Source organism: Primulina huaijiensis, chromosome 12 (assembly GCF_012295235.1).
Source record: "Primulina huaijiensis isolate GDHJ02 chromosome 12, ASM1229523v2, whole genome shotgun sequence".
In the NCBI taxonomy this organism is placed as follows: Eukaryota; Viridiplantae; Streptophyta; class Magnoliopsida; order Lamiales; family Gesneriaceae; genus Primulina; species Primulina huaijiensis.
In genome coordinates, this window is record NC_133317.1 from 4129293 (window position 1) to 4150076 (window position 20784).

General features: G+C 33.4%; 3 protein-coding genes and 1 long non-coding RNA gene across 5 annotated transcripts; 2 read left to right on the plus strand and 2 right to left on the minus strand.

Moving 5' to 3' along the window:
- Positions 1–254: 254 nt before the first annotated feature.
- LOC140990169 (abscisic acid 8'-hydroxylase CYP707A2-like) lies at positions 255–3446 on the plus strand. Of its 2 annotated transcripts, none has more exons than XM_073459744.1 (7): positions 255–543; positions 850–1168; positions 1295–1681; positions 1765–1927; positions 2017–2123; positions 2312–2430; positions 3040–3446. In XM_073459744.1, exons 1-7 carry the CDS (start codon positions 341–343, stop codon positions 3155–3157), a joined length of 1416 nt encoding a protein of 471 aa, XP_073315845.1. In that variant the 5' UTR covers positions 255–340; the 3' UTR covers positions 3158–3446. The 2 variants fall into 2 exon arrangements, with proteins under 2 accessions (XP_073315845.1, XP_073315844.1); XM_073459743.1 differs by lacking the exon at positions 255–543 and adding an exon at positions 590–696.
- A 2678-nt stretch (positions 3447–6124) lies between these two features.
- On the minus strand, positions 6125–9174 carry LOC140989349 (uncharacterized). The gene is made up of 4 exons (XR_012177480.1): positions 9015–9174; positions 7733–8357; positions 6967–7284; positions 6125–6804 (listed from the first exon to the last, which is right to left on the minus strand). It is a non-coding gene; the product is annotated as an uncharacterized lncRNA (long non-coding RNA).
- A 30-nt stretch (positions 9175–9204) lies between these two features.
- Positions 9205–10149, plus strand: LOC140989348 (early nodulin-like protein 13). Its single transcript, XM_073458549.1, has 2 exons — positions 9205–9517; positions 9638–10149. Exons 1-2 carry the CDS (start codon positions 9328–9330, stop codon positions 9991–9993), a joined length of 546 nt encoding a protein of 181 aa, XP_073314650.1. The 5' UTR covers positions 9205–9327; the 3' UTR covers positions 9994–10149.
- A 340-nt stretch (positions 10150–10489) lies between these two features.
- Positions 10490–15399, minus strand: LOC140989662 (probable monogalactosyldiacylglycerol synthase, chloroplastic). Its single transcript, XM_073458976.1, has 8 exons — positions 14818–15399; positions 14021–14193; positions 13225–13386; positions 12998–13139; positions 11512–11736; positions 11201–11263; positions 11011–11085; positions 10490–10797 (listed from the first exon to the last, which is right to left on the minus strand). The coding sequence occupies exons 1-8, from the start codon at positions 15298–15300 to the stop codon at positions 10564–10566; spliced, it is 1557 nt and encodes a 518-aa protein (XP_073315077.1). The 5' UTR covers positions 15301–15399; the 3' UTR covers positions 10490–10563.
- Positions 15400–20784: the final 5385 nt, after the last annotated feature.

Here is a 20784-nt window from a genome sequence, read left to right on the forward strand (position 1 = left end):
TACTGACATGTGTCATCACTTGTACCTCACTACATACACAATACATTGCATTACATATAATTTTCTTCATGTTTTCTGTCTCTATGTGCCCTAACAAATTCATGAGCTGGAAGGGGATTATTGATGTGGGATTGAGCTGTAATTGAAAGTGCCGTTTCTCTCTTCCTTTTTTTTTTTTTTTTTTTTTTTTCTTTTTTTTTTTTTTTTTTTTTTTTTTATTTTTTCAATTGAGATCTATAATATTTACTTATATATATATACCCCCTTAGGTTGCATAAATTTCATCTCCACACAAGAAAATTAAATGAGAAAGAATTGAACTTTAGTAGTGCACACAATCATGGGTTTCATTTCTTCATGTTTCTTGATTGTGGCCTTGGTTTTATTCTTGATCTTTGTCCTAAATCACATCCTCAAAATCTTGTCATCTGGGACTGTGCAATTGCCACTTCCACCAGGCACAATGGGTTGGCCTTACATTGGTGAAACCTTGATATTATATTCACAAAACCCTAATGTTTTCTTTGCTTCCAAAGTCAAGAAGTTAGTATGAGATTTTCTTCTCTTTTTTTTCTTCTTCATGTTGTTATGTATAAAAAGCACTCATCTTGCATGTCTAGAACCTGAGTCGTAGGAATACTGAATAAAACCAATGGCTAAATCATTGAGCATGTGTTTGAATAGAAGGATATAAAGGTTAGATTTTAAATGTTATTCATATTGGATGCATTTGTTATTTTTTATGATTTTTAACACAGAAGTTTGAATTTAGTGGCGATGAATTTAGTCCTTCTTTGGAACTAAATTTAAGATTGGGCTGAAGGAGTTGTTGATATGACTTGAAACCAGGTATGGTTCCATATTCAAGAGTCACATACTAGGATGTCCTTGTGTGATGATTTCAAGTCCAGAGGCAGCAAAAGTTGTGTTGGTGTCCAAATCTCATCTCTTCAAGCCCACGTTTCCGGCTAGCAAAGAGAGAATGATAGGCAAGCAAGCCATATTCTTCCACCAAGGAGATTACCACACCAAGCTCAGGAAACTTGTCCTCCGAGCATTCATGCCCGAGTCGATCAAAAACATCGTATCACACATCGAGTCGTTAGCCGTTGGATCTCTGGAATCATGGGAGGGAAAATTGATCACCACTTATCAAGAAATGAAAACAGTACGTCCTGCTTAATACATATTTCTTGAACAAAAACAAAAGGGGGAAAGATCTCGGAAAAAATAGAGTTCCCCTCTTTTTGGCTAGCAATATTTCAAATCTTGACTCTCAGATTGGTTCTTGCAGTATACATTCAACGTGGCGTTAATTTCAATATTTGGAAAAGACGAAGTTCTGTACAGAGAAGATCTAAAGAGGTGTTATTACATTCTTGAAAAGGGATACAATTCGATGCCAATCAACGTCCCCGGAACACTTTTTTACAAAGCAATGAAAGCTAGGAAGGAATTGGATCAAATCTTGGCCAAAATCTTGTCACTCAGGCGACAAACGAAAAGCGACCACGTCGATTTGCTCGGATCATTCATGGGAGAGGCCGTAGGTCTAACAGATGAACAGATCACGGACAATATCATCGGTGTCATATTCGCAGCTCGAGACACCACTGCTAGTGTCCTAACATGGATTCTTAAGTTCCTTGCTGAAAATCCAAGTGTTCTTCAAGCTGTCACCGTAAGAATTCTAATGCAATCCTATCTATTACACGATTCGATCGATTTCTTGTGCGGAATCGTTTACATATCTTAACTTTACAGGAAGAGCAAGAGGCCATCATGAAGTACAAAGAAGAGAAGTTATTGACTTGGGCAGATACCAAGAAAATGCCAATCACAACAAGGGTTATTCAAGAAACACTTCGAGTTGCGTCTATTCTATCTTTTACGTTCAGAGAAACTGTTGAAGATGTAGAATTTAATGGTGAGTTTATTTAATCATTTGGACAAATAAAATTGATACCCTTTCGAAATCTTGAACATTTGTCCTTTTTCCCAAAAACTAACTTGCAGGATACCTCATTCCCAAAGGATGGAAAGTATTACCCCTCTTCAGAAACATTCATCATAGTCCAGACAATTTCCAGGAACCTGAGAAATTTGATCCTTCAAGATTTGAGGTAAAAATTATATTACAAAAGATAGTAAACCACCATTTTCTTTGCACGTGAATTTTGATAAATTTTCACAAAACACTCATTGTTTTTTTTTAAAAATAATTTTTTATATATATATTTTAAAATCATGGCACGTCCTTATCTTTCCATGATTCGAGGGTTTTAACGTATCTATCCCTTTGATTTAACAGGTTGCTCCCAAGCCCAATAGTTTCATGCCATTTGGTAGTGGGACCCACTCATGTCCTGGGAATGAGTTAGCCAAACTTGAGACACTGGTCCTTGTGCACCACCTCACCACCAAGTACAGGTGAGTCATGAGTGAGTGTCTTTTAAATTATATGAGTGAGCTTGAGAGAAAATCTATTATTATTATTATTATTATTATTATTATTATTATTATTATTATTATGAGTCGAACTGACTTATATCTATAATAAAATAATTTTATTTTTTTTATATAAATTAGATCGAAGATTAATCTCATAAAATTGATTCGTGAGACTATAAAACAATTTTTTTTATATATTTAATCCAAAGAATTCTTATGCCGGCCAATTCTATATATTTTATCTAATCTAAAAATCATTCTCATGTGGCAGAGGCATCTCATATCAGTCTAGGTTGCGTTTAATTGACATGCATGATCTTTTGTCATATTATATATGTAAGTAATTTTAAAGGGCACTTGTCGTTCACTCAAATATATGAAAATATGTACATAACGACAACCTAGTCCATTCACAAACTATTCAATTCTAACAGGTGGATAATATCATAGACAAGTCAAATCTTGTCACATGCAATTTCATCGTATTAGTTTATTGTTTGGATTTAAATCATTTACACAAGCAACACATAAAAAAAAACAATATAATAATCGATTTTTAATCATCTAGTTTGATGTACTATGCTGTAGGTGGTCTACAGTGGATCCAGAGAATGGAATTCAGTATGGACCATTTGCTCTTCCCCAGGATGGTTTGCCAATCAAGCTCACTCGCAAAATGGTCTCCAACAATTTTGCCCAAAAATAAATATTCCTAAATATGGAAAGAATAATATTGAAGAAAATATTCTGTATTTTCTCGAAGTATGATGGAGAAAAATACAGAAGGAAAAAAAACCCACAAACCAGAAGAAGATTTCTGGTGGAAGAAGGGTGAAGGAAAGTCAAAAGTGCATATATTTCTAATAGGATATAAATAATTCGAGGGTAGGAAAGCATGGATCTTTTTCTTTATTTCTTTTTATTTTTAAAAAATTAGATAATAAATTAATATGTAAAAGATCCGCAAGTCAATAAATAAGAACCTCACTTGTCAATTTTGCTGCCTAGTTTGCATATTGTATGCGTCATCAATAAAAAATAGTTCGANTTTTTTTTTTTTTTTTTTTTTTGAAAAAAACTCACGAATCTTTATCTGTGAGACGGGTAAACTTTATCGATATTCATAATAAAAAGTAATATTATTAGCATAAAAAGTAACTTTTTCATGGATGACCAAAATAAGAGATCTGTCTCACGAAATACAACCCGTGAGATCGTCTCACACAAGTTTTTGTCAACCCGTGAGATCGTCTCACACAAGTTTTTATATATTTTTTTACAAAAAATTAATTTTGCATGCAAACAAAGAAAAGAAATAGAGGGATGGAAAAAAAAGGATATATTTTAAAGATTTTAAAAATTACATAAAAACACTATTTTGTATGTATTACATATGAAATAGATATAAACAATTAAGTATAGTTTTTGGAGTATCACTTTTGACAATCTATATTTGACTCAACCACTAATTCAAATCAGAGCCACTTAATCTTAGTTTATTATATTTTTGTTTTATATAATTTTATTCTATGTTTAATACGAAAATATATAATCATTATTTTAATTTTGTTATATGTTGAATATAAATTAATATATTTTAATTTATTATAATATTTTTTTCCTAAATATTATTAATATAAAATTAGAAATTAAAGATAATTTATTAATTTTTAAATATTTTTTTATTATGTAGTGATTCAAATAATAAAATTATATATTTTTTTAAAAAATTCAACCCAGATTGAACCCGTTGGGTTTCAAGGCGAAACATGTCTAAAACTCGTTTTTATCCTTAATCCAAATCAAATCGTAAACACAATCAATCTCTTTTTTTTTTCTTTTCATTTTTAAATTTTAAATAAACATTTGGGACAATGATTTATATTAATCTCAAACTCGAGATTTTGTCTCAAATTGAAACTCTGGATGCCACTAAACTACGCATGTGTTGTAAACCCAAATCTATTTCTTAATGACTGATTCCATTAATCCTCCAATTTTAGTTTTCAATTGTGTGAAATTGTACGAGGCTTAAATATCCATTATATATTAAACCTCAAAGTCTTGACTATTGAACTCCGACATGTGATTCATCAATGACAGCCTTTTCTGTTCTGCCTGCGCTCACTCTCAAATTTTGAATTGGTCTCTCACAAATGAGCATGTTACGTGTGTATTATAGATCATTCTACAATTTGACTATTTAACCAAATTTAATGGCCAAGAAATTGGAAAAATCGCCCTAGTTTTTATAAATAAATAAATTATAATGATTTTTTTATTAAAATTATATTTTATTAGAGGACAAACACAAAAGTATGAAACTTTAAATATGTGATAAAACAAAAAAAAAATTTATAAAACATAAAATTATAAGGAATGGACATGCCAACCGTATAAATCAGTCATAATCCTTTTACTATAATGTGCTTATTTTTATTAAATTAAATTATTTAAATAAAAGTAGCTAAATTTTGACGTTCCTTCACAATGAAAACATACATCACAAACAAACCAACACGTTTCTTATACTATCCATTAAAATAAGTGAAGATGATGAAGTAAATAAACCTTATGAAAAGAATAAATTTAGATGCCAAAAATGGAAGGGAGTCTTTAACAAGGCTTCATCAGCAACGAGTATGGCATTATTTATTGAGTAGATCTCTTGTGAGACGGTGTCACAAATCTTTATTTGTGAGGCGGGTTAATCCTACCGATATTCACAATAAAAAGTAATATTCTTAACATAAAAAGTAATATTTTTCATGGATGACTCAAATAAGAGATCCGTCTCATAAAATACGACCCGTTAGACAGTCTCACACAAGTTTTTGTCTTATTTGTTTGGGAATTTTAGTTATAAATCTACTCAATCTATAGCTTTAACATATTAAATTACTTATGAAAATCTATAGCTTTGAATCTACAACAATTTACATCATGTATTTCTTGAAATTAATATGCTATAATCAATATGAGCAAGTATAAACCTTAAAAACATATATATCATGTTTGAAACATGGAAAATAACACAACGATTTGGTCGAAAATGGGGGGAAAAAAAGATTAACGGGATGGAGATTTTATTAAGCTGTTAAGCTGTCAATGACAGGTCTACAACATCCAAACTATGAAATTGAAAAACAAAAATAAATAGTATCATATATTTTTGGGAAATTGATATTCTCATGTCCAAAACATATCGAAAGTTTTAAAATTTTTATTTGAAATTCAGATAATGTATTTAGACACTCGTATGATTTAAATAAATTAAAACATTCATAGGACATTTATGAATATACTTTGGGTGATTTAATCACTTGACACCAACTATTCCGGGTTTAGCGGATATAGATCTTGTAGTAATCCCTACGAACAATCTTCTTGAACAATTTTCATCAATTCTCTTAATCTGGTCCAAGACTGGATCGAATGTTCCTCTTCTAAATTGCACTAGAAATCTAGAAATATTTTTAACGTTGAGATAAAAAAACGAAAGGCGACTCAAACCATTTGTTTTCTTGTTGGCTGAAAATGGGAGAGGAGAAGGGAGAGCCTTTTTCGAAATTTGCATGGGTATATACATATAGAATTAAAAAAAATATATAGAACGTAAATTAAATTAAAATAAAGACTATTAATTACATCTGAGTCAATAAATTCTTTAACCAACAGTTAGCTTATAAGACATCTACTCTAACAGATATTTGATTTGATTGGACAACATCATATTTAACAAAGTTGATAACGATTTGAATAACATTAAGGTTCGGTTGGACTCAAGTATTCGGTCGGTCACAAGTCACTCGTGGGAAAGTGAGATGAGACACAAGTAGCAAAACAGAAGAAAACAATAGAGGACATTAACTTTGGCTTAAATTATTTGTAGAATCCCTCGGTGTAAGCATTATTTCAGTAAGATGTGTTTTTCCCCTAGTGCCTTGTGTCTAGGCTTCGTAGAATCCATGTCTCTTTCGCCTCTAAAATGGTTGTATGTAAACACGTGAACATTGTGCTTTCTACTCAAAAAAATGTCATTTTAAAATAGAGCACTACATTGTCAAGAACATGACCCGACAAGCTTAAAATTCAAAACAAAACTAAGCATATACAAAGCAACCCGACCACAAAGTAAACAAAGAAACGCGATGATCGATTATCGGACCTTCTAGCGTAGATAGAAAATGGAAGATACGATTATAATGATCTGAGACAAGTATTCAATTCCACATTTTATACTGAAACAAAATATAAGAAACAACAAACCTGATGAAAAGTTGAGGGCATAAAAACAACATAAAATACTTCAACATGGCTATACCTGTGTCTGATGCAATATTGACTCAAATTCTTCCTAGTCACAAAATGAATCAAATCTCTATAGTTTGTAATGAAGCTCATTACTAGCAATTTTCAAATTCTATAATGTAAATTGCGAGTAATAAGCTCCATCACAACAAGAAACAGAACCTATGATATTGAATAATAATGACATCCTTAATGCAACAAGACATCACCAGGACGAAAAGGCGGTGGAGGCGCTCTTGTTCAGATGCAGCTAAACTCGGAAAAGCTTTACGAAATTCGTCCAAAATTCCAATACGAGCAATCCAATAGCTAGAAATCAGCACATAACCAAATCATAGGCTCAATTTTCATATGAACACGAATAAAAACAGGAAAACCAAAGAACCTCTTCGGAGCAGGCAGTCAACAAGGACCAGAGGCCGCGTTAGAAAGAATCTTCAGATTGGAATGCCTGGATCCAGGGATCGATTCATTGTTCTCCATGTTTGCCGTACATACTTTCATGCAATGTCAAACTCGAATCTTCCAGCAGAGTGTCGTGAGGATTATTATGCCCGAGAAAACATCTAATTAGTATCTCAACACACACAGACAGTCCTTTCCAAAAATATATGTGCAACCAGCTGTTAACTGTTTTCAAGCTTATGATACTAAGATAGTCGTGTACGAATCTACATTTATTACGACAAAAGATTTGAAACATTGGAGGTGCAGAGCCTGTGTTGGTAAAATATCAGACAAACTATATAGGATTTTTTTTGTGACTGCTAATTCTCGATGCCCTGCCTCGATACAGAATCATGCACACACTGAACAAACTACTTGGTTTTTCCAATCGAATGGAACATACAAATCTTCACTATTCCATCTTTAAATTACAACATGACTACTGACAGTCTGACATCCTACATGTGAACACTGGAATGCAAACAACTAAAACATTAGTGCTTAATCCCTGAAACACGTGTACCTTGCGGAAATTGGCAATGAGATGAGAAACGGATCCGGGTGCCCTCAGATGAAACCGGTGGAGCGCCATCACAGCCTTTTTCCTTACTGCCTCCTGATGATGTCCTAAAAGCTCGAGCACCTGCGGCAAAACCGCAGGAATAGTCTCCTTGTTAATCAACCGACAAACCGCATTTAACGCGGCACAAACCACTAAATAGTTATCGCTCTTCAAGTCCTTCTGAATCGTATTCACAATCAAGATAATCAAATCATGGTCCTCATTCAAAAACAGAGCAACCGCTAAGTACCCAGTCCTTTTCAAGTGCAGATTCCCATCGTGCGTCATTTTAACCGCGTGAATGTACCCGAATGATGATTCATGGACAATCGTCTTTTAGCTACTCCAGCTTTTAGTTCATCCGAAACCAAAAATCATGAAACAATCACCGATCAAAAAGCAAGAAACTTCCTGGTGAGTGAATTGCGGATTTTTCGGGGGTGAGAAGCTGAGAGCCAAGCCAAGATCTAGACTAGAGTGAGGGAGGGAGCTAACAAGACTTTGAATCGTATGTATAGCTTACGTGTCTTTGAGGTATACGGACTACAAAAGCCCCGTAATGGTCGGGAGACCAAGGATCAAAGACCTAAATTGAGCTGAGAAGGAATTTTTGTAGTTGGAAAAAATAAAAATTTAATTAATTAAATACTATTTGTTATGAAACATTTTATGCCACGAGCACAAGAGTTTTTTTTTTTTTTTTTTTTTTATGAAAATGAAATTATGAGCCCCTATATTCTACAGTAATTATGCAAAAATGTATTCATTATAAGACCAAAAAAAAAAAAAAGCAAAAACTTGTGTGAGACGGTCTCACGGGTCGTATTTTGTGAGACAGATCTCTTATTTGGGTTATCCATTAAAAATTATTGCTTTTTATGTTAAGAATATTACTTTTTATTGTGAATATTAGTTGACATATCTCACAGATAAAGATTTGTGAGACTGTCTTACAAAATACGTACTCTAAGAAGAGTCAAACTTCTCATTTGAATTTATTTTAACAACTCTTACGCTTTCTCTCAACCAACAAACGACTACAAAATTTTTAAGTTACATCTTCTATAATAATTCATATAATACTCACAAATTATTACTTTCACCAAACTTTTCCATATTTCTCCATCAAAAAAATGTTCCCAATTAAGCGATTGTAATTCTTGAAGGCAAATAATTACATGCTGTAAGTATGTGTTATATTTCAAAATATATAAGAAGTAATTGCAAATTTTGTCTTGTTTACCGTTGAAACACAACCGTTACACCAGAGTGAGTAATGCAATTCGTCGCCCCACCCGAAGCTCTGCAGCTTTGACATCTCAACGGCTACTTTTACCCTCTTCCGCTGCTATATATTTCGGCAGAGTCTGTCTCCATTTCTGCAACTATCAATCAATCCTCTCTCTCTCTCTCTCTCTCTCTCTCTCTCTCTCTCTCTCTCTCTCTCTCTCTCTCTCTCTCTCTCTCTCTCTCTCTCTCTCAAGCTCTCTTAAAATTGATAGAGAAATTTCTTTACATTTGCAGCTGTATATCTCCATTAGCAAGCAGTAAGAAAAATGGCTGGTTGTTTTTCAAGAACAAAGATTTCTTCGGTATTGTTCTTTTCTTTTATGTTCTTGGGCTTGTCGGAAGCTAGAGTGTATCTAGTCGGAGGGAAAAACAATGCGTGGAGAACTCCTTCTTCGGAAGCCGATTCTCTCAGTAGCTGGTCGGAGAAATCGCGTTTCTTGATCGGCGATTCTCTGGGTACGTGCAGAGTTTCAACATATCGAATCAAATTAGTTGTTGCCGTTATAGAGAGTGTTGTGTTTTTTTTTTCTTCCTTTTTTTGGGAAATTCTGATCTTTTTTAACTTTGAGGTTGCAGTGTTTGAATACGATGGCTCGAAAGACTCGGTTTTGCTAGTGACTAAAGGAGACTACCTGGCATGCAACACGTCGAGTCCTATCGAAAGCTACAGCGGTGGAAACACGACAGTGAAGCTGGAGAGATCAGGGCCATACTACTTTATCAGTGGGGAGCAGGGCAACTGCGTGAATGGACAGAAGGTTATTGTGGTGGTGATATCCGAAAGGCACAACCGATTTATTGGTGGCTCTCCAGCTGCTTCCCCGGAGGAGGGTATGAGCCCGGCCCCCTTGCCAACTAGTGGTGGTGAGATGCCAATGGGTGGACTTGTGGTGGGTTTCGTGGTGGCGCTAGTGGGTTCTTTTGTAATGTGAGTGAGGAGAGCCTTGGGGGATGGTCGAATTTAGATGGATTTTTTGGTTTAAGGGATTATTAATATTAGTTTATTTTTAAAGTTCTATGTAATTGAGAGTCCATATGAATTAATTAATAGCAATTTATTTATTGGTTTCTTACCATTTTTTTCTCTACTTTGTGGTTTGATAATGGAAGTATTGTTCCATAGTATCTGATTATTGTGAATAAAATAAACAAGAAAATGTACCGCAAAGCAGGTGCATTGCCCGATGAGGAATGTCTGTTGTTTGCCGCCTTTCATTTTCACAAAAAAAGACATGCTAGAGCCTAGAAGTTCGGAACTTTATCTAAATTTTTTAAAGGATGAAACTTAATAATAAAAAGCTCCCTAGATAGTTCATTTCCAATCTCCTTCACGAATGATTCTTGTTGAACTCCGACAAACCAAATTTCTTGAAAAAGAACCGATCCGAACAAGTTTAGTGCTATACTTGAACGACGATAAACACGAAATAATTGAATTTCCATTATGTATTCTAACAGCTCGATGACAACAAAATTGTGTCCATACATGATTATGGTTTTATTTAAGTCGTACAATACAAAGGTACCTTGTTGTTTTGTCTAACCAATTCGTGAAGATCGTGAACTATCTTAAAAACGGCGTCTGGTCTGGCAAGCCTAAGTGCATTTTGAGACATGGCTATGAGTTCGCCTCTTTTGGGACCAAACCATTCTGAAACGATGTTGGCTATCTCCTTCGGACACTTTGAGAATTTTCCACATCCATTTTTAACAACGTATGGGACATTCCCAGCCTCCTGCAACAGAGTACAAATCGAATTAAAATCAATATATTTGAAAGCAGAATTTATTTATTTTTGGGTTAGCGTTACTCATAATGAAAGTGAGCACATTTGAAACAGGCAACTTAATACAGAATTATCATAAATAGGTTTTAGAGGAAAAAAAACTCTCAAGGAGCAAAATTTACACGTTTAGGACCTACAAGCAGATGAAAACTAATTTATTACCTGTCCAGCAATGTAACCATTTAGGACTATAGGAAGTCCTCGAATCATAGCCTCCGCGATTGTTCCAGGGCCAGCCTGCAGAATATCCAATTTTTCAGATAGGCAACGTTGTTTACAATAAATATGCTCTTTTTCTAGCCATGGAGATAATAGGGGCGGGGAAGTTTATTTACTGTCTCGATTATTATACCTTAGTTATAATGCAATCGCAGGCACCCATGTACTCCTCCATCTTGGTGACAAAACCCTTCACCTAAAATGCACACATATTTTGTAGGTAAGTGACTGGCAAAAAGGGCTGGACCCACCACGAGGAAGGCAAGGCGGAAATATGTTCAAACATCATAAATAATCTCTTGAAAGCATGAGTTTGACAACCCTCCTTTTATATTATAACTAAAGTCACACCCCACCCTAGCTCTATATATAGCAAGAACCTATTTTGAGAGATGGGAGCAAAGAATCGCAAACCCAAAGTGAGTATTCCGATAAAACATTTACCTGGACGTTAATCTTCCACTCAATGGATTGCAACTTGTTGGCAAGTTTTTTATTTCGGCCACAAATCACAAGAACCTGGCCTATTGCTTCTCCATTAACTTCATCATATAATGCATCCCCAAGAGCACGAGCCGTGGACTCAATGGGACCCATTCCTTCACCACCACCCATCAGCAAAACGGTAGGAAGGTCCTCATCCAATCCAATCTCCTTCTTCAATTCATTCTACAGTATAAAAACATATTTCTATTGGTGTAAGATTATATGGTTATCAATCAAACAACAAAAACACGCAACCTGTAGTATATATGCATACATACAAAGTCGGAGATCCCAATTACAAAATCCTGAATATCTGTTATCCACTTGGGGAACGAAAAATAACCAATTTTAATGAAAAAGACAAATATTTTTAATTGAATTATCATCCATCATGGATTTAATTTCTTATGAGAAGTAGCATAGAGTGCGTCCGAAAACAAAAGTTTGTTGGATGAGACCACTTTTGCTAAAAAAGCAGATAAGGTTTGGTAACTATTTTCCATGAACAAAAATACCAAACTGCGGATATGACAGAATACAGATACCTATGCTGAAAATTATACAAAATGAGGGTGACATGATTGGTTTATGCATGCACACACAACATGCATATATAACTATATAACTACATTAAATATTGCAGAGATTTACAATTATAATACATATACAAATATTTATGGGTTCAAATGCAATATTGAAATATATAAATAGGGAATTTTCATAGATCATATTGGATACATCAAAACAAGATCCTTAAATGCTTTGGATATCCTTTGACATATACTTTTATTTAAGCCTAATAGAAGCATCCGTTGCATATTCGTCAAATATCAAATAGTACCCATATCCATAAAATATCTGATACGAAATAGGTCAGCGGCCATTTTAGAAGTATTTGCACATCATAGCTGACCGTGTTTTCGTAGGTTTGAAAATATGTTTCAGAAAATGTATTTTGGAAGAATGTATTGAAAAATGCAATCATATGTTAGGGAGACACAAACAATATGTTTTTGAAAGGCGAGGATGGAAATATTTTCAGAAAAATGATTATAGGACATTGGTAGAGACTGTAGAGTGGTTGCAGTAGTTCATTTAAAAAAAAAAATATATGTAAGGACAGAAAATCCGGCTTTTGCATCTACTTTATTTTAAAAGCTAAAAAGAGCTTTCTCCCACAATTCTCTGCGAACAAGAAAATAATTCTGCTTTTTGTAAAATCCTCTGAAATAACCCATGCTCAATGAACTACTTTTTTGAGCCAAGTATCTGAGTATCTGGATTAGCCCGAATTTTACTTTCAGCTGTCCAAATATGACCAAATAATAGTTTTGACTTTAAAATGTTGCTCAAATTAACCTCTCCTTTTTTCCTCTACAATTTCACTGAAAAATTGGAAAACAAATTACTAAACAGAAAAAAGGCAAAAGAAAAATGAACCAACCTTCGAGCAAACAGGCTTTACAAATGAGGGCCGTACAGGAAGGCCGTAAACCTTAATTTGAGAAGACCGAAGACCAGCTCTTTGTGCTCGTTTTGCCACCTCTTGTGACGGGCAATAGCATCTTGTCACAAGCTTGTGAAACCTACCATGAAACAACAGAACAAATCAAATATTTACACCACATCCCGCATAATATACTTAACATAAAAAATGGCTGCTACACATACCATGTCGGATGACAAGTGCTCAAATCCGTGACTACAGTGGTAAAAACGGTCTTCTTTAAGAGGCCCTTTGTCTTCAAAATGCGAAGGGGGACATGTTGCATTAAAGGATGAACGCTGATGATAATATCTGGTTTGTATTTCATCAGTCCTTTAGCAACCTCTCTAGCAACAGTTTTTTAAAGAAGATTAAAATAATTTTGAGGGACAAAACAGAATATTATGATGTAGCAGCCTAAGGATCAAGAAAAAGAAACAGTAAACAAAGTGGCCTGGGTGACACCAAATATTACTAAAACTGCAAGCCGAGGTCATTGATGGAAGACGAAATAAAATAATTTCACATGGCAATTGATAAATAAGAAATCATCAAGGTTCAACAATGCATGTTGATCACAAAGGCACTGAAAGTGGAAGCCAATATTATGGTAATATCACATAAATAAGTTTCAACATCATAAGTTCCATGACTCTGCGACAGCAGAGATAGGAAAATCAAATTATTCCAGTAGTCAAAAGGAATAAACACATATACTCTTCCTATTTACACCAAGAAAATAAATAGAATATCAATTCACATATGGAAAAAAAAATGCACAACTCAAATTACATGAAGTGAAGAATGACTGAAGTTATTTACGTGCTACACAAGATGAAATTACAATCAGCGCGGGTTTATACATAAGCCAAACACATATATAACGAATGAAAAGTGATGCCTCTTGTTTGTGGACTGTGGTGCAATTAAACAACCATACTCAAATATATCATGGTTAATAAAACAGAAAAGTAGCCTCACCGGGCTATAAAAGTTCCGGTTGCAGCAAAATTGGACTGATGAATAAGACGAGGAGCAGTGAAATAATATGTCAATCTCCACAATGAACCATGTTTCACGAGAAAGTTGTAAGTCTTTGGCAACTGATTAAAAGGCCATGGGGTGTGATCTGTCCACAAATCAGTGATAAATACCTACACAAGAAACTATAATAAATAACAAGCATACAAGATTCACAACACAAAGCAACAACATTGAGCCATGGCAATAAAAAAATCCATCAATGGTAAAGCAACGAGGTGTTCGAGCTTGGAAATGTACAAAACATCAACTACCTCATGATATAGGTCTGCAACCTAGCAACAACCCAAACATGCCAACTTACCAATCGTTTTCACACAAAAATCACCACAAATTAATCAACTATGCAGGGACTAAATCGAGAATTTTAATCGGGCGAAGCCACTAATGTTTTTCACGTTTAGTACCTGAATAAACCTGGATAAAAAGACACGGGACATAATGCTTCTAAGAAATTTAAAAACATGAAGTTCTGACAGGATACAACTAGAACTTCTGTTTTTACTCTATAAATAATTTAATGTAATCTCCTTCATCATATGAGAAATGATATAGAAAATTGTTCCAAAATCTCTCTAATGTCTCAATTTCTATTGCCTATTCTTTTATGGGGTCGTCCCAAGCTCGAAGGTACAAGCTCTCCGGAGTCCTACCATTTTCAGAAGTGGGCACCGGCCATTATTATTTCATTCCTGCAATCAAACAGAATTATCTGTTCAAACAAGTCAAACACTGACCTGATACTCGTCTCCAAATTCTTCGCTAAAAGCAGCCCTTATAGCCTCTGCAGAAGCTCGATGACCCCCACCAGTATCACTCATCAAAATCAAAACTTTTTTTGGAGAATTAGACACGACATTATTGAACGACCCTTCTTCAGACTCCTCCAAAACCCCATTCCCATCATCTCTTAACCCGTTGTTTTCCCCGGAATCAAGCCCAACAGAAGCAAAACCAAGTGGGATTCGTTCGCAGTGAAATTTAATAACTCTATTAAAATCATTCAATGCTCTCCTGATTCCGAAACAAGCACCTCTAGTACTTAAACTTAATGAAGCCACAGCCTTAGGCTTCTGCTTGGAATCAAAGTACAAGTCACTCGACAAAAATAAGGGATTCCCATTAGGATTCAACCTGGAATGGTCGAATACAAACGAACCCAATTGAGATACAAAACCAAACGGATTTGTGGGTTCTTGAGTAACAGTAGAAGACTGCATCCTCGAAGTCTTTTCTCAGTTATTTTCTTCTTCTTCTTTCCTATTTTATCTGAATTGTTGAAGAGATCGAGTAGAAAATGATTTAGTGGGGCTGAAATCGCAATAATATTTTTTAGAAAAATAAAATGGATACCCTATGTGAGATATATATAGATTTGGAAATTGGTCGGTGATTTATTCGAAACGTGATTAAATTTATAAATCATGAAAAAACCAGTAGTGTTTAAAAATAAAAGTGAAAAACAAATCATTAGAAGTTCGTATTTTTTGATAAATAAATTATTATAATACTAATATTTTTACTAAAATATTTTTATAGAAATAAGACTACCATCTCTTAAGGTTTTGAATTTCAATTAAATTAAATATAAACTAAAATAGAATAGGCAAAAACCTGTGTGAGACAGTCTCACAGGTCGTATTTGTGAGACGAATATCTTATTTGGGTTATATATGAAAAAATATTACTTTTTATGCTAAGAGTATTACTTTTTATTGTGAATATGGCTAAGGTTGACCCGTCTCACAGATTAAGATGCGTGAGACGGTCTCACATGAGACCTACTTAATATAGAATATAGATTAAAGAATCTACAAAACCCAAAAGTCAATCGCAAAAAATCATATAGGATCTTCTCAAGGATCAATTTGGTCAAACGGATCTCATACTCGTCCTGAATCATGAAAATTATTTTTTAATACAAAAAAATTAATTTTCATTATAAGTATAAATTTTGTCGACTCGTCTTATACAAGACATACTCAAAGTTAATAATAACTTTTTTTTTAGTGATTATAAACACTTCCAAAAAAAAACCTAGTTAATTTAACATTTGTCTCAATTTTAAGAGACAAAATTAAAATTGAGATGAAAAGTGAATAGAGATATGTTTTCAACTGATACTATATATATCATTTGTAGTTTTGTACATATTTCAAAAGAAAATGGTACATTTAAATCCAGATAAATTTATGAAATTTAAAATGCCTCTAGGGGTAGTGGACGGTGGGGATCATGGTGCATGGATTGGTGGACGGTGGTGGGCTCAACATCAGTCAAAGGGGGTGTAACAAGTTTTGGGTGTGAATTCTCTAATCCAAACCTAACCAATATAGCTCACATTTACATACCAAAGTTATGATAATGACAGATAGTGCACAATTGGTATTTTTTTTGATAGAGTAGGTCTCTTGTGAGATGGTCTTACGAATCTTTATTTGTGAGACGGATCAACCATACCGATATTCACAATAAAAAATAATACTATTAGCATAAAACATAATATTTTTTCATGCATGACCCAAATAAGAGATCCGTCTCACAAAATACGATCCGTGAAACCGTCTCACACAAGTTTTTGTCTTCTTGATAAGCGAAATGGATACACAATAAACATCATGTATAAGTAAGTGATTGCTCTTAAAAATTTGTATGAATAATGTAAAATTATACCATAATTAGAGTTATATATCATTATCATATGTAAGAATATGGTAAGACTGGATTGTCCAGTATCATGTCTTTACAGTCAACATTTGTTAGTTAACGATCTACTGATTGAAGTAGATCTTTTTTTTTTTTTTGACGATGAAAACTCTTGTAATTTATTGAGAACGGAAAATGTCTTTTATTACAAGATCAATCAACCAAAAAGGAAAAAAACCACACTCCCAAACAAAAAGGGAATGAGACGAAGAAGCAAAAGATGCAATGGCGTGAGCAACACAATTCGCAGAACGCAGATCATGACTAAGAGTGGGACTTCCATGAAGAGCCAGAAGTCGTCTGATATCTAGTGCTAGGACCCCGGCATAACTGAGGTTCTCTTCTTCCCCTAAGACTGCTTGCACGGCGAGAAGAGAGTCCGATTGAAGTAGATCTTGCTATATTTATTTAAGTAATATAAGACGGTCGAAAGATGTTTTGTTGGAAATCTAACGTTACATGTTGAATGTTGCGACGGTTAGAGAGGGGTTTCCTGTAAATATTTTTGCAAAAAATCTTTGTGGTTTTCAACGTGAGTTTAATTTCTTTAAATGTTGTGGCAACTTCGAAATCAAGTATTTACTAATTTACACAGATCGACTTTTGAAGGAACAAAAACAAGAGAGGTGAAATTCCATATTGTACAAATCCATATTTCTTTTATTTACCAATCTCAACTGTGTTATAACATTGGACTAATAACACAAGTTTAATCGATAGTTAACTTAAACGCGAAACCTTAGAAAAGGAGGATCTTCACACAAGGGTCAATTATGTGGGACGGACATCCTATCCGCTTCAACTTGTCAATAAATGTTATTTTTTTATGTCAATGGTATTTTTTCACTCAATGTATGATGGTGTCGATCTCGTTTCATAAAAAAACCTATTATTTCTGGAGGATTACACAGAATCATAGCATAATAAATTTCTTATTTAAAGTATGTTTAAGTTTCGTGGGAATTTTAAATGTTGGCAACCTAAAATAATAAGCAATGGAATCGTGGGAATTTTATATGTTGGCAAGGAAGGGAACTTTAAATTATATTTGAAATTAGGCAATTGGATACGCCATTCACTTTGTGTAAAACATACCCCCTTTTGGCGGAGCACAACTCGCACTTTATAACCTAAAATTGATCGTTTTTGGACGGTAGATAAGGACACAATAATGCCATGATTTGAAAAATCAATATTCAAGTAAGAAAAAGTCGATCATTTTGGGTTTGTCTGCGACAAAAAAATTGTGTGAGACGGTCTCGCGAGTCGTATTTTGTAAGACGAATATCTTATTTGGATCATTCATGAAAAAATATTACTTTTTATGCTAATAGTATTACTTTTTATTGTGAATATCGGTGGGATTGACACGTCTCACAGATAAAGATTCGTGAGACCGTCTCACAAGAGACTTTCACCTACTCTTTGTCTAATGCCCAATTACAATTTATTATGTTAAGTTCGAAAGTTTATTCAGTACGCATCTGACGATAATAAATGTGGGTTTTTCATAACAAAAAAAAAACAAAAAAGGAAATTTGATTAATTAGACATTTTTTTAGTTTAAAAAATTCAAATATGTATTAAAATGGCACACATAAAATTTCTATAATAATGTACGAGAAACTGCCTAGTAATGAAAAGTGGGTGGAAAACGTGACATCGACTTGAAACATAGAGGAGATTGCGATACGATGTGAACTAAAATATATCGAAGAGAACGGATTCTAAAATTTAAAATTATCCTCAACACTCAAATTTTTATTAGATCTTCTTACATAATAATTTTGTGAGACAGTTATCCGAATCAACACGACTCGTGAAAATTTTTTAATTACGTCAAAAATATTATATGTCATCATATCAGATCGACATGTCTCACATATTTAGATCCGTGAAACCGTTTGTTATGACAACCGCGGTCGGTGAATGTATTATTTATCATTGTTGAATCATTTTTACATGAAAAAATCGATATAGAAGATGTGAAATGTATTATTTATCGTTGTTGGATCATGTTTACATGAAAAAATCGATATAGAAGAGATGAATATATAATTAACCGATATCTCTGCGAAGAAAAAAATGTAAGGTTTGACATGATTTTGAGATGAATAGACCACCCAACAGTTTAAAAAAAAAAAAAAAGATAAAGAAAGAAATGCACGAGGTAGATAGGCAGGAGAATCATAAAGGCTTGAGGTAGTATGGTATAATCCCTTGATCATCATCGTTGAATGAGGCTTCGAGCTTGAAATTATGGAGTGGGCCTAAACAGAAGCCCAATAATTCTTGGGCCTACGTATATACGTGACTTCATAGAAACAAATCAAGAGTTTGAGTTTCATACACAAGCCCATANTGTATGTGTGTGTGTGTGTGTGTATTCACGAACAAAATCAACTGAGCTTGAAGTCAATAAAATCGAAATTTGGACTCGTTAAAGCTCAACTCCCATCCAGAATCTTGAATAATTAAGAACTAATTAAATTTGACTCATAATTAAATAGTAATTTTATTTGACGAAAAATGGTATTTATTTGGAGACAAGGCATGCTCTAGATCGTAAGCTTGTCGAGAATAATTAATTAAAATATCACTGGCAGCATAATCAGGATTGAAGCTGCTTCGGAGTTAGTGAAACAAATGAGTGGTTGTATGATGATCATAATATCGATTATTTTTATGAATACTTTTGAAACGAGGTTATTATATAAAGTTTGTCTAATACAATTTATTTGACTAATACATGAACGTTAACTCAAAAGTTTGCTTAATATACACCCAAGTGTAATGATTACATATTTTCACTTCATAAAAAATAAAAGGATGTATACAATAAAAAAAATTATTGTTTAATATTATCTGATCAAATTAAAAATAATAATAATACATATAATGCGTGTGCATCTTTTACTATTATATATATAATAAGTGCGGTCTTAAATCGATGCAAAAAAAATATAAAATAATAATAAGAACAATCCACTAAACAAGTCATTTGCAATATTTTGACTAGTTTGTTTTCCAAAAAGTTGAAATGAGCACCAAAGTCACTTGACGGGAGTCTGTTTTCTTTTCACTCTTTTTCGTTTACCTAATGATTTCAATTTAATTAATACTTTTTTCAAAGAGTGCATATTTTGAATAATTGTTCAAAATCCACCGAGCACCGAAATGTCACTATCCCCTACCTTAAAATATAACGATTTATTTTAAATTATAATAATAAAAACTACGGAGTATTTAATTTGGTCATCTATGCTATCGAATTTCAGTGTCAGTTTGTTATCTTTTTTTTTTTTTTGAAATTTTAGTTTTTTTTATATTAATGGTGTTGATATGACACTGCAACATACTAAACTAAGAACGTGTTTCAAATAATTTTCTTCAAGAAAATTTGATTAGCTCCCCTCGAGTCGATCAAGTATGTGAATTAGAGAAATTAAATGGAAGATTTGTCTTGTTAAGTAATGATATTATCATACATTCATTTCGACACTTAAAACACCAAAATTTTATCGATATATTTATCTTAAACATACAAAATGTCACACTCTGAGTTCATGCTCCCACAATATATCGTGACTACACGATGAACAATTATAGCAACTACTTCGTATCTATAATTCTTTAACGAAAATGACTGACTAAAATTGCTATAAAAGTTTATTGTATATTGTCATAAACTCATTCAAACATCCATATAAAATGTAATGAACAAATTAACCGATGATTTTAAATCCTTAATTTTCTAAGGATCCAAATTGAACTTTTATTTTCGGGGTATTATAAGGTTCGTTTGTAGAAAACAGATACTTTGAATCTCAAATATTCATAAAAATATTATTTATTATATATTCTAATTTGATATATTTGAACAATTTCTTTTTCCCTACTTGAAATATATTAAATGTATAATGGAATTCCAGAAATAAGTTGACCTAACTGCACTAATTCTATGTAATATAATAATCAGCATATATCATAGTTGGCAT